The sequence below is a fragment of the Macaca thibetana genome, chromosome 2 (assembly GCF_024542745.1).
Source record: "Macaca thibetana thibetana isolate TM-01 chromosome 2, ASM2454274v1, whole genome shotgun sequence".
In the NCBI taxonomy this organism is placed as follows: domain Eukaryota; kingdom Metazoa; phylum Chordata; class Mammalia; order Primates; family Cercopithecidae; genus Macaca; species Macaca thibetana.
This window is the reverse complement of record NC_065579.1, coordinates 132,529,476-132,543,233: the sequence shown is the minus strand read 5'-3', so window position 1 is coordinate 132,543,233 and position 13,758 is coordinate 132,529,476. Positions and strand designations below refer to the sequence as shown.

Here is a 13,758-nt window from a genome sequence, read left to right as displayed (position 1 = left end):
ACTATTAAGAAGTATGGCTTTTAGGAGGTGACTGAGTCATGATGGGGTTAGGTGCCATTATAAAAAAGCTTCGCGTGGGGAGTTTGTCTTCTTTTGCTGTTCCATCCTCTCTGCCATGTCAGGCACAGTGTTCCTCCCCTTTGGAGGATGCAGTGTTCAAAGTGCCATCTAGGAACTGAAAACTGGGCCCTCCCTAGACCCTAAACCTGCCAGCACCTTGATCTTGGACTTCCCAGCCCTGAGAGCCATGAGAAAGAAATTGCTATTGTTCACAAGTTACTCATTTTATGGTATTTTATTATAGCAGTATGAGTGGACTAAGACAATTCCCCAACCAACACTTTCAGGGTAAAACATGTGAAACAATCCTCCTAAACATCCCCCAGATTCTTCTCTCTATCTTCCCATATAGATATTACAAGAGTTGTTCTTTTTGTTTTGTTTTGCTGATGCTATTTTGACAAGCAGGAGATATAAACATATTCATAAAGAAATCAGGCTAGTCCTTATTTATTGTTCAAAATAATCTATGCTGGTAGAAAGATACCAATGAAAACAGAAGTTACAAACAGTGTATACAGTATGATCTTTTTGTGATAAGGATATTTATTTATAGATCTGAGGACAGATTCATACACAGTTAAGATACAGATGTAGATACAGATTGGATTCAGCCTCGATGTAATTCTAGAAGAAAACATAAAAAATATGTGGATCTCTCTGAATGATGAGATTATCTTTTCCTTAATAATTCTACAAATAATATAATTAAAACATAATTTTTACAAAAATCGTATGCTGGTAATAACTACTTTTCATTTTAAAGTCTCTTAGAAGAAGCAAAATTTCCACTGAAGTTGGTGTCATGTCACTTAGCTACAGTTTGTGCAAACTGTATTATTTCCATTAAAAAGGGAATCAAAATATTTGCCTATTCTCCACAGGTCCTGAAATATAAGCAATAGTGCCTCAGCTATGGGTGTGTTCCCCTCACTTTTCCGCTGTATTTTCCCTGAATATGCTAGGACCCTTCATATATTGGGGCCATTAGATAAATTTCTTTTCCTGGGATTACCTTGACATTTAAAAAAATTTGGCAGACTCTTATTCATACTTCAATTCGCTGTTCAATTATCACCTTTACTTCTTAGTTACGCCTCCCTTTGTGTTCCTTCTGTACTCTGAACACAGCTCTGTGTCTTTGTTTATCCGTATTGCCTCCGAAAGGTTGAGCTCCTAGGTTTGCAGGCTTTGTTGAGTATAGGCATTCCCTGAAGAACTTGTTGAAAATGAAAATTCCTGGGTCTCATCCCTGAAGATTCTGGTTCTGCAGGTCAGAGGTAGGGTCCAGGAATATGCATTTACTTAAAAACTCCCACATGATTCTGAGCCATACATTGTGATGGCTCACAATGGCCTAGAAGGAAGAGATGGTTTTGTCTTTTGTACCTTTTGACTATTCCCTCATATTTGGACTGCATCAGAGTGTCCCTTCATCAACTATACTGTCATTATAATTTAATTTCCTTTGTCTTTCACATGAAGAAGTGTTGGTGCAAATTGCACAGTGACCAGGTGTTCTACCTATGCTGTGACAAAGCCAATGGAGGCAGATACATGTTCTATCAGGAGAGACGTAGGCTTATGAAAGTATACATGGAGGAGAAGGCAGTTCCGATTTGACCCTTTGGTTCCCCCTCTTCTAAGCAGAATCCAAGCTTTACTTACATTTACAAGCAGTTCTACTTTTGAAGAGAGAGAAAAGGGGAAATAGTTAATAAGATGACAGTTGGTATGGTTTCCAGTTTGGGAAATCTTCAAAGCAATGTTGCTAATCTTCACTTAATTATGTCTTGCACTTTTGCACACTGATTATAGACCTGCTAGAAGGCCACGCAAAAAGCCACTCTTACTCTATGTTCTGCTTACATTTCCTCTCCCATAACCAGGAACCTCCTTTCGACTCCTCAAATGGATACATAAAAGAGACAACCATTTTAACCTTTTAGAAATGGATCTTCTACAGTAAATCAGAGAGAGATGATGAAAATGTTAATTAACTTGCTTTCATCTTGGTCAGATTCTGTATTTAACCTAAAGGCCTAAAGTCTTTTGGGCAGTTTTCTTAAATTTAATTGCCTGTGACAGCCAAAGAAATTCAATCATGATTTGGTGGGGCTGCCTCTTTGAAAGTAATACTCCTCCTGCCTCTGGCACAGAAAACAAATGCCAAAAAAAGGAAGGTGAGATTCACTCATGAATTATTCTGACATATCTCCTTTCTGAATCAAGGTTTATAAGAGACCAAGCTTTCCCTTTCAGACTTGGGACCAACTGTTGTCTTCCCCCATGGGACCACCTCTAACATCCAAGGAGACAGATAATTTAAAACATACACATAGACACACCACAAGCTCCTCTTCTGAGAGATCATGTGCACATAAAACCAGTCTACATGACAAAGCATCATTCTCAAACCACAGGAAGTTCAGATATTTAGAAACGGAAGGTAAAAGTGCCTAATTTTTCTTTTCTCTTTATTTATTACACAATTAGCCATTTAAACTCCTTTGAAGCTATGGAAATTATTTTTAAAGACTCCATAGTTTGAGAACAACCTATATTGAGCTTTAAACATTTAATGAACTGAAAAACTTAACATAAACCATTTCTTTCCTTTAGTAAAGGAATAGCTCTATGGCAAGATGACAGAAGTAAGATGACAGATGTACTTTAAAAAGATATGCATGAGAAAAAGATAGATTTTTATTTATGTATTTCAAAAATATATAACTTTAATAATGCTGAGGATGTGTTCAGAAGTGGTAGCAGAGGTAGATGAGAGATCTATGTTTTTAATATCAACTTCCTCTTGAGTGAGAATCTTATCGCATTAATAGCTAAATCACACTGATTGCAAAACAGCTGAAATGAGGCAATTAGTATGGTCTATGACAGCCATGAAGAATGAAACATGTGAGGTTTTCAATGCAAGCCAGATGGATATCTTCAATATACTTCTTATTATCTTCTTGTGGTAATAAGTTCAATTAAACTGAATCAGTATAACGTAAGTCTCTTTGAATTGTTGGAAAAGAAATTAATTATGTGCTTCACATTTAATGAAGCCAAAGAGTCATATTCTGTTTGCCTTTTTTGTTTGTTTTGTTTATTCTGATTAGTAAGTATTCATTACAAAAGAATTCATTAATTCATTTTATAGGAGAGTTTTTTTTCCTTAAAAGAAAGAAATCATTTGTATGGAATGGGTTAAATATCACCAGGTAAAAGGTATCTCTTCTACAATAGCTGAGAGAGACCTGAAAAAACAGACCTCCTGTCTGGATGGCTTTGCCTGCAATATCTGACCATGTAGGATTCTGACCTGAGGTATTCTTTTTAATTTGAAATATTTTACATATAAAACTACAATGAAAATTTACCAATATGTGCTCATATTCCCTCTTCTAGAATTAGCAGGCTTTAACACATTTTCATGTACCTCCAGCCTTTTTCCCGCCATGAATATATATTAAAAATTTACCCAAACAGATATTACCAACACAGCTAAAGTCCTTTCACATAATCTCACTCCAGGCATCCTCCCCCAAAATATTGAGTTAGTGCTTATGCCGCATGTGTATTCTGTATGCAAACATTATAAGATATTATTTTATATTACTAATTTTATATTTAATCATACAATATATTAAACAAAATGATACCATATGTATTATTCTTTAATTTCCTTGTTTTTTTTTTCATTACAAACAACACTACAAGGAACATCTTTGCAAGTCTGCCTCGGAACATGTGTGAATCCCACTAGGTTAAATGCCCAGAAATGGAATTGCTGGGCCATGGAGATTGCACTTTCTCAATTTTACTTGCTCTCCACCGCATCTATTCCAATTTCTATCCCTACTCAGAGTGTGTGAGTACCATTTTCCTCACATAGTCACTAACAAAAGGTACCGTTAGGTGTTTCTCTTTTGCCAATCTCATATGTAACAAAATCACACCACACTGATGCTTACATTGCCTTTCCCTGATTATTAATGAGGTGACGTTACTGCAGAAGCTTCTTGACCCACAGAGTGTCTTTTATGCCAAAAGCAAAAATGTGAGGCCTGTCTTCAGCATAGAGGCTTTGCTATGAAAGGACAGAGTTGGCATAGAGAAATGTAACAGTTAAGGAATTATATCTTCCCTCTCTAGACCAAGGATGGAGAAGTAATGGGCAGGCTGGAGTCAGGGCAGACTGGCATGGTATGCAATCAGCATTACAAAAAGAGAGAAGGTTTTTACAGAGAGATTTGGACAAAAGGGGAATCATTCTATTCACGATTGATATTGCCAAAGGCATGTTATTTGCTCAATCTCTGTGGCTCTCACACATGTCCATAAGAATGTCAGAGGAAATAATCACGCCCTGTTTCATCAGATTTCCAGGTTATGTCATGCTTTGTGAACACAGGAAGAACAAGAGGCACAATTACCTACCCTTCTTTTTAGATTCTCCTACTATCAGTGTGACAGATCTCAGATCTAACAGGATCTAGTATTGAAATGTTCTGGCCAGATGTTCTTCTACTGAGGGACCTACCATAATTACCATTTGGCACTTCTAATGACAAACTTTTCCTTCCTACTCTAGATGCCTGGGGTCAGAATTTGTGTTAATCCTATTAGAAATACCCTTAATTATCACCTAGAAATAATTGGTTCCAGTGGAAGACATCTAATTCGGTTGAAGTGTATTCAGTTATAAGGGACCAATGTTAAAAGCTTTTGTTGTGTGTTAGCAGCCAACTGTCATTGTATGTTACTGATTTCTGATTGATCCCCTGTCAAATCTGGATAAAGCCTTGAACAATTTTACATAGAAGATGTGGGCTGCTTCAAACTCATTTGCAAAAAAAGTTCCAACTGAGAAGACTCTACTTTATTGCGTCTATTATGCTATGCATGGAAAGGTTGATATTTCTCAATGCCCTACAGTTAAAACAGAAGAAGAATTTTACATAGTGTGCAATAGTAATGCTGTAGATACTCTTTGGTGCTGGTAAGAATATATATATATATATGAAGAAATCTGTTCATTTAAACATAAATAAACTTCCTATGGGATGAACAATGAGCACTCTTTCTGACAATAAAGGAATCCATTAAATGTTCAGTAAACCACAGGAACATCTTTGGTTTGCAGGGTTGAAGAATGAAAATACAAAATAATTTCTTGTTAGGTGTATGTGTGATCTTAGTTAACTGCTACTAAAGACTTCTTTTCTATTAAAGCTATTTAAAGTATAAATTTATTTTTTCTTATTATAAAAGTAATTCTACGCACTGAATTTAGATATTTAAATAAGCAGAAAAGCCAAAAGAACTCTTTAAAAATTCAGACGAAATTAGGGTAAAACTTTATATAGTCAATTTCAAAATTAAAACAATGCTATTAGGGAAAGAACATGCAGTCTGAGAATTATGAGGCAAAGGTGGAACAGTTCAGCTGATTTAGGCTGGTGACGGTGGGAGGTTTACGAAGTGAGTAGTCTTTTTAAAAAAGCACCAGGTGATGTGCTTCTTACGTTACGGTCTTCTTAGTTTACTATTCTGGTTCCAGCTGTGTGAATCCTCCCCACATGCTGGAGAATCAAATTGAATAATTGTTCCAGTGTCTGCCAAGTAATTTTCCTCCTCCCTCTCAATCAATGATTTATCACGTCTCCTCTGGATTTTCAACTTGTATCCAAGTTCTAAAGTCAACCCTTTGGATACTGGGGTGACACTAAGGTCCTGGGAAAGAAAACTCCATACCAATTCCAGCTAATAATCCAACTCAAGGACATGTGGAAATTTCCAGCATGCAAGATCAGCAGGGGTAAAAGAAAAGTTGTGTATAGCTTGGCCAGACTATACCTTGGACAGAAATTTGAAGATCTGAGGAAGAGAAAAAGTTATCAAAGAAAGGATAAGTATTTTTTTTTTTTTTTCTGTGAAGGACTTAATAGTAAATATTTAAGGTTTTGCAGAAGTGGCAAAGTTTAGGATATTATATAGGTACTTACATATTACACGGTCTCGGGGGTGGGGGGTGCAGTGGCTCACACCTGTAATCCCAGCACTTTGAGAGACTGAGACGGGCAGATCATCTGAGGTCAGGAGTTTGAAACCAGCCTTGACCAACATGATGAAACCTCGTCTCTACTAAAAATACAAGATGAATTTCATAAAAGTTTCACACCCAAAAATATTATTGTTCTTTTGGTTTTTTTCTCAACCAGCTAACATGTGAGAACCATGCTTAGCTTAGCCCCTGGGGTATATAAAACAGGTATGGATTTGGCCCATAGGGCACAGTTTGAAACCCCTGAAAATACAATGTTCTCAAACTCTGATGTGTGTAAGGATCAATTAGGGCATCTATTTTAAATGTAAGTTTTTCCAGGCCTCCTCCCTAGAGAGTTAGTTTTGTTAGGGTACAAGTGAGGCCCAGGAGATCTGCATTTCTAACATGTACTCTAGTGAACTTTCACTTGCTAGGTGGCATGCATGTACAAAGTTCTTTGGTGTAGGACAGTGTTTCCCAAAGTATAGTCTGAAACTACCAGTTGCAAAATTGCTCAAGGTCAGTTTGGATGTAGTTCAGCAAGATGACTACGGTAACAGCATCCACAGCTTCATGCCCTACATTTCGAGTCCTGGAGATGATCAGTAGGAGTGAGGGTTGCTATTAACATAGTTATCTTGTTGAACTGCATCCAAACAAATACTCTAAGTTGTTCTTCTCTAGGCCTGCTACTTAAAAATATCTGTCCTATGAAACCTGTAGAGCAGAGGCACTGTGTCACGCAAAATCCCCACCCACCACCACCCCTTTAACTCTGCTGTACAGATAAACATGATTTAGTAAGTACAATATTGCATATAAATGTACCCTGCCCTCCATATAGTTCTTAACGGTGTCAATGATCACAAAACCACATTTTTGTTTAAAGGTCAAACATTATGCTTTCTGTTAGGATTTGAGGGTTTGACTTAAGAACTAACTGTTCTTGCTTAAAATGAAACAGAAAACCAAATCCCAAGTATATTATAACTAGCCTGAAAAATAAAATCAGTAAAATTTAGGAATTCAGATGATGGGATGATAATCAAGAGCCCCCTGGGCACCTGTCAGAATTCTGCAGTTTGGAAGCCTGCTCATGCAGAATCTGAATATTTAGCCACGTGATGATTGCTTGTCAGAGGTTTATTCTAAACCTCCTGTATCTGGCGGAATAGATGGCGCCGCCTCCCTCTCCTCCCCTACTTGCTGACCCTGTGTTTGATGCTATCTTCAGCCTCTCTCCAAAACATGGGGGCAAGGGTAGGGAGAAAGAGAATTGGATTTTAAAATCACGGTTAATGATAGAACTATTGTAAAAAGGTTAGAAAAGATGTGTTCTGATGCCTGACCTTCACGGTGTTTTAATCCCAGACACATGAGGAAATCGGAATGAATACAAGCTCATTTTAAGGTTAGAGAACACCGTCTCTGATAAATTAGTCCCTTTGTAGATCTCAAAATTGAATTAAAATACAGCGCTCAGTCATATTTCGGGCTAAGCTGTTACATTTGCATTAAAGGTGTAGGGCTCAAGCATTTTGATGTGGGATTCAGGACTTGGCACAGTTCATGTGGAGTTCAGAATGGTTTTCTCTGCCTATATCGTGCTTTATGGGGCAGATTTTAAAATCATATTTCTCAGTTTATGTTAATGTCCTTTTCGGAGACCTAGCAGTGTGGATGTCCCCTCTGCAGACGCACATACTTCCCATTAATGCTAATGGGAGTCAGAACCAACCACACTGGGAGATAAATGATCTCCCAAATCTCTTCTGACCTTATCTAAAGTAACAGGATTGTTAACTCCCGTGAACATATTGGCCAAATAAAGCGTTTTTCCCCCACCTCACCTAGAAGAAGAATATAAGAATCAGAGGACCTCTGTGGAGAAACTAACTGCAGCTCAGAACTAGGAGCCACTACCAGAAATAACTCTGCTTGGAAACACATGAATTCTACCTGTCAATCAGGCTACCTGGGCACATCATCCCTTAACCATACCTACACATCGCTGCCTTCCTCTTTTCGTGCTGGGTCAGGCTCTTCCTGCCTCAGTCCTTCCTCTTTCTCTCACCTATTAGGAAATTTCAGTTTTTAAAGTGTTGTGCCTGTTTCAGCAAATCATGTGGCTAGCATAGGCAGGACATACTAATTCTGCATCTATAAATCCACTAAAACGCTTCTGGAAATTGTCCTCAAGTCATGTTTCCTAGTTTTAGACATTCACATATACCATCTTCATGATTTTTTGCATATCCTCCTATAACAATGCATATTTAGTACTTTTCTTTGTACTGACTCATTCTTAAATTCATTTTGAAATACTGTTGTATTTCCATTAATTGCCATTAATGGAAAACCAGTGTTCTCCTATTATACCTTGAAAGAAACAAATAGTTACCAAAATTTAAAAAAATTGTAACTGTAAACTGCCTAAAACTATATCCTATACTTATTTGGGTGAATAGCTGTTTGCATGTTACTAGAAGGCAAGAAATAAATTATTTTGTTCGTTAGAATAGGTAGAAGTTACTATTTTAGCAATATTTATAACCACACAAAAATGAGGCAACCATAACATATTTCATCCCTGATATATCTGTAGGCTGTGCACCATGATTCAGTGTAAGATGAGCAGCAGGGAACTGCACAGTTCGTTGGGAATGGTTTTGTCCTGGGGCTTGTGGTATCACTGGGATATGAACTCTGATGGGAAATAGAGGCCTCTCCTTTCTGCCAACTCTTGGGAGAGCCAAGGAAGTCAATACTTATATGAAGGATGATAATAAAATACAGAACATGCCTTGTTCCTACCTGTGAAAATACCCTACTTTTAACAATATGAGGCTCACTTCTCTTTGCTAATAATTCTATTTGGGTGGAAACGTCATAAATGTTCATTTCAGCATGATTTAGAATACATGCATATCCATTTAAAAATATAAAAACAACAAAACAAATACTAATATTTCTTAGGTGCCAGATACCCTGTTAATCACTTAGCATGGATTACCACAGTCATCAAAACAACCTCATTTTATGAAAATACGTTTATAAACAAAACAACTATTAATATTTCCTAGGTGCCAGGCACCACACTAATCACTTAACACGAATTTTCACAGTTATCAAAGCAACTCCATGAGATTGGCACTGCTATTATCCCCACACAGGCTAATTGTCTTGTCTAAGAGCTAGTAAGTGGTAGAAATGAGATTCAAACCCAGCTCACTCTGACTGAAATCCCTGCCTTTTAACTATGATTTTAAGATGTCAACCTAATATTCTCTTGTATCTCCATAACTCACAAATAATCTATAACAGATCCTAGCTCTGTGTCTAACCAGCTCTGAAACATTGAGATCTCTCTTGGTCCTATATGATTACTAAGCTTCCTTTAGCCAAAACAGTCATACATTAGCAAAGACCTCTAGCTAGAACTGTGCTTTACAAATATTATCTAACCTCTTTTTCCTTTGCCCATGAAACAGAGTGAACAAGCAGTCAGTCACACACTGATGCTAGTGCTCTGAGGAAGTAATTAATAGACTGAAATAGTTGGAATCAATCTAAACATATATTTAGTTCTAACTCTTGGACTTCCAATTTTCTATCTGCATCATCAAGTATGTTAATGATAAAAAGACTTCCCGAAAGAGTAGTACATTTCCAACTTTTAAAGACCCTAAAATACACAATTAGGTAATCTGTAGTTTTCTTCTTTAAATTAAAGGCAATTTTTTTGATATTTTTATTTGCCTTCATCTATCCTCACAAAGGGAGCTACAAATGGGCAAGAAGGAAATAATATGATATGACTCATCTGTATAGATTACTCAGAAACAGGAAGAATGGGTAAAAAAATTTCCTGGTGCAGGATAAAGAACCAAGAAGAACTCAGAATCAGGATCTGGGTTCAGGTCTCCTTCAGCTACTCGTGACCTTGAGAGAACCACCAACGTGAGCCTCATCTTCTTCAGTCAAATCACTGCCAAGTTCCCTTCAACTCAAAAATCCTATGACAGGGCAATATATAAAGTGAAAGAAATGCAAATGAAATGTAAATTAAGATTTTCTCCTTTTCAATGGTTACTTAACACTTCCAGCCTGTGCCATGAAGCTAATATTGAAATAGTTTCACTTGTGTGCTTTGCTAACAGCATAAAGGACTTTCTGCTACAAAAATTATAAATCACTCAGGCTATGGTATATGGGAATTTTATTTCCTTAAAACTGACAAGGTTCGCTGAGTGACTAAGGCAAAGCACAGAGGTGATCAAAGCCTTTTATTAGTATAATAAGCCATATCCATATCTCTGAATAAACGGGACAGCTATCTTAAAAATTACCAATGTCATTGTTTAAGCAACGTTTGCTAAAAATAGTACATGAGTCTTGAGTTTTTAATTTGTTGGAATGGTGTTCCTAGACACGAATTTCAAATCTATAGAGACTTGAAAGAAATTTAATTAAAGGATTGAAGATAACATTAGTTACAATACTATAATAGATACAATGGCTATAATTCTCAAAATTGTATTGGATGATTCTGAAATAAGATAGTCTTTCAGTCATATTCATTACCAGCAGTTTTCTAAGAATTATTAATCATATTATGTTTGCTGTGATGAATTAATTTAGCAATACAGTGATATCTGTATATATTAATATGAATGATGCCACTTCTATAGATTACATTATTAGACATGAGGACACATATATTAATATTTGAATTCTTTGGGTTAGCCATTACCTTTCACTACCAAGTTTCCAGTACTGCTAGCAGTTCCAAAATGGTTAGTGGCTATACAGGTATAACTCCCAGCATCTGATTTAGTAACGTTGATGATTCTGAGGTTTCCATCTTCAGAAATGGTAATTCTGAAATCAAAGTAAATGAACCAAAAATGGTGAAATTTATCTCATATGACTTATTGCAATTTTTTTCTGTTATTCTGTCATTGTTCAAAGCATAAATCATTGCTACATTATTTGACAGCCTCATCTTTATTTAGGGTATTTGTCTACATATACATAAACAAAATTGAGATATGTGACTTGTTTAGAGTTTTTAATTCTTTTCTTGCTAAAATGGTCTCAACAGCCAGTTGGAATAACCATTATAAATATTCGTTAGGTTGTGAGAATTTCTATTTGGTAGCTCTAACCACATTAGGCAAAGGGAAGGCTTATGGTAGATCACCATTAGTCTTATAACTGCTAATGAGGAATAAGAAAAAAATCCCTTGATAAATCAATTTAAGTCTTTTCGTTGAAAGTATTTTTTTCTAAATGAGAGCCTTAAATTAAATGAGGTATTATTAAACATATTTATTTCTGAAATATGTCAGCCAATACATTTTTAATGAGATGTAAAAACTGAACTTAAAAAAAATTAAAATATTCCACAACTCAGTGTGACTTTGGCAGAATAGCAAATGTGGATGGCAAACCTCAGGCCCCACAATTAGAGACAAACATCTACTTTCTGCAGGGAAGAAAATGTTTTTGTTGACAGATGCAAAATTTGGAAGAGGAAGAATTTTAAAGAACTCTGTTTTCAACGTGACTACCAGAAGAGAAGTAGGAAAATACAAAGATGAGTAAGACAGACAGCTTGGCTTAGAGGCTTGTCAGAGAAATAAAAAACGTACACAGATAGCTCATTCAAGGTAAATGTTTGTTAAATTTCTCTTTTATTTCAAATCTGCCTACATCTTTCCATCTCTTCCACTCCCTCCTTCTCACCTAGTCCATCAAAACAGCCTCCTAATTGGTCTGCCTATTTCTACTCTTGTCCATCAGATCCATTCTTCAGTCAGTGGCCAGATGATCTTTTAAAATTTAAATCGGATTATATCACTCTCCTGGCTTAAAGCTATGTCCTTAGCTCTGCCATTGCATTCTGAAAAATTTTCTTGCTGCAGCCTTATTATAAAGCTTTACGGATCTAGCTTTTTAAAAAGCCTCTCTTGCTTACTATTTTGTTCTAATCTCTCTACTCTTCAATGAACTCTAGTCACACTGGCCTTCTGCATATTCCTAGAGTATTAGAAATCCTTCCCACTTCAGGGCCTTTGCACTTGCTGTTCTGCCAGCTTTGAACACCCTTCTGTGTATCTGGACATAGCTGTCACCTTCTCACCTTCAGGATCTCAGCGTAGAGGCAGTTTTTCCTTATAGATCTTTCCCAACTCACTGTTTACAGTGGGTCTCCCTGTCTCCCTGTTTTCCTACAGCCACTTTATTTCTTCCCACTAAATTCAATCTGGAAATTTTATTTGTTTGCTTGTTAGTTGTCTTATCACATGGAATGGTAGCATCTCTGAGGGCATGGATGGTGTTTGTCTTACGACTGAACCTCCTGGGTCTAGTACACAGGATGGCATGTAGTAGATACTAGAAATATTTCTTAAGTGGCTGAGTGAATACATGAATAAATAAATAACCTAAGGGAAAAATCGATAATATGTTGTATGAATTCAGAGTGGTTGAACTACTTGGCACTAGTGCTAGACTTAACAGTCCTTTCAGATCTCTGAAACAAGAGGTCTAGGATGGGCAGAGCCTCACTTCATAGAACTTTTGAGTAAGCATTTTAAAAACACAGGTGAAGATGTAAATGCACTGGGTTACAAATGCTGCATATACTTTTGTGAAGGCTTTTATGGATGGAGAAGCTACAGTCTTCCCGAAGACCCGGTCCAGATCTATGACTCAATCTGATGAGAGGGTATGAAGGCAGAAGAACTCTACAAAGAATTTTGGAATCAGAGGGGTGGGAGTTCACATTCCAGTGCTGTTGTTTCTAGCTGTACCACTAAAGGCAACTTACTTAACTTTCTCAGTTTTTACTTCCTCTTCTATGAAATAGAACTAACAATGTCCATCGTATAGACTGATAGCAAGAATTAGGTAAGATAGCGTCAGTAAGATTCCTAGATGTAAGATTCCTAGATGTTTCCTGATATTTACTAGGCAGTGGTTCTCTTTCATCTTTAAAATTGTGTTGGCTAGGCTGGGTGTGGTGGGTCACGCCTGTAATTCTAGCACTTTGGGGGGAGAGGCAGGAGGATCACTTGAGCTCAGGAGTTTGAGACCAACCTGGGCAACAGGGCAAAACCCTGTCTCTACAAAAAATACAAAAGTTTGCCAGGTGTGCCGGCTTGTGCCTATAGTCCCAACTACTTGGGGGGCTGAGGTGGGAGGATGGCTGGAATCTAGGAGTGGAGGTTGCAGTGAGCCAAGATGGCACCACTACACTCCATCCTAGGAGACAGAGTGAGAACCTATCTCAAAAAAAAAAAAAAAAAAAAAAAAAAAAAAAAGAAAAGGAAAAAAAATGTGTTCTCTTATTTGGTCATTTGTACATATAGGAAACATTGGACGACATCATTTTAATATATTTTCTTTTAACATAGTAATTAAATCAGCCTTATTTTTATTTTGTCTGTTATTTCTGACAATTTGAAATCAATAGGCAAATTAACTGAGTCATCCCAAATCAAGGTACAAGATGCAGACAGGGCACGAGGGCACCTGTGGTTGGGCAGTTTGTATCTGCTGGCGGTGCCTATGTTGCTTTCTGGTAGAGGCCTGGCATTGGAGGCCTTGGCCTTTGGGCTGGGGTGGCCCATGCTCCTGGT

The 13,758-nt window shown here is 37.0% G+C and overlaps 1 protein-coding gene across 8 annotated transcripts in view; it reads right to left on the bottom strand.

Annotated features, from left to right (window-relative positions):
- The window catches only part of CNTN4 (contactin 4), a 975,811-nt gene that overhangs the window by 63,496 nt on the left and 898,557 nt on the right, over window positions 1-13,758 (bottom strand). For all 8 annotated transcript variants that reach the window (XM_050781395.1, XM_050781393.1, XM_050781400.1 and 5 more), the window contains one exon: window positions 10,866-10,993. In XM_050781395.1, coding sequence (XP_050637352.1) covers window positions 10,866-10,993 — 128 coding nt within the window. The remainder of the gene's footprint in view (window positions 1-10,865; window positions 10,994-13,758) is intronic.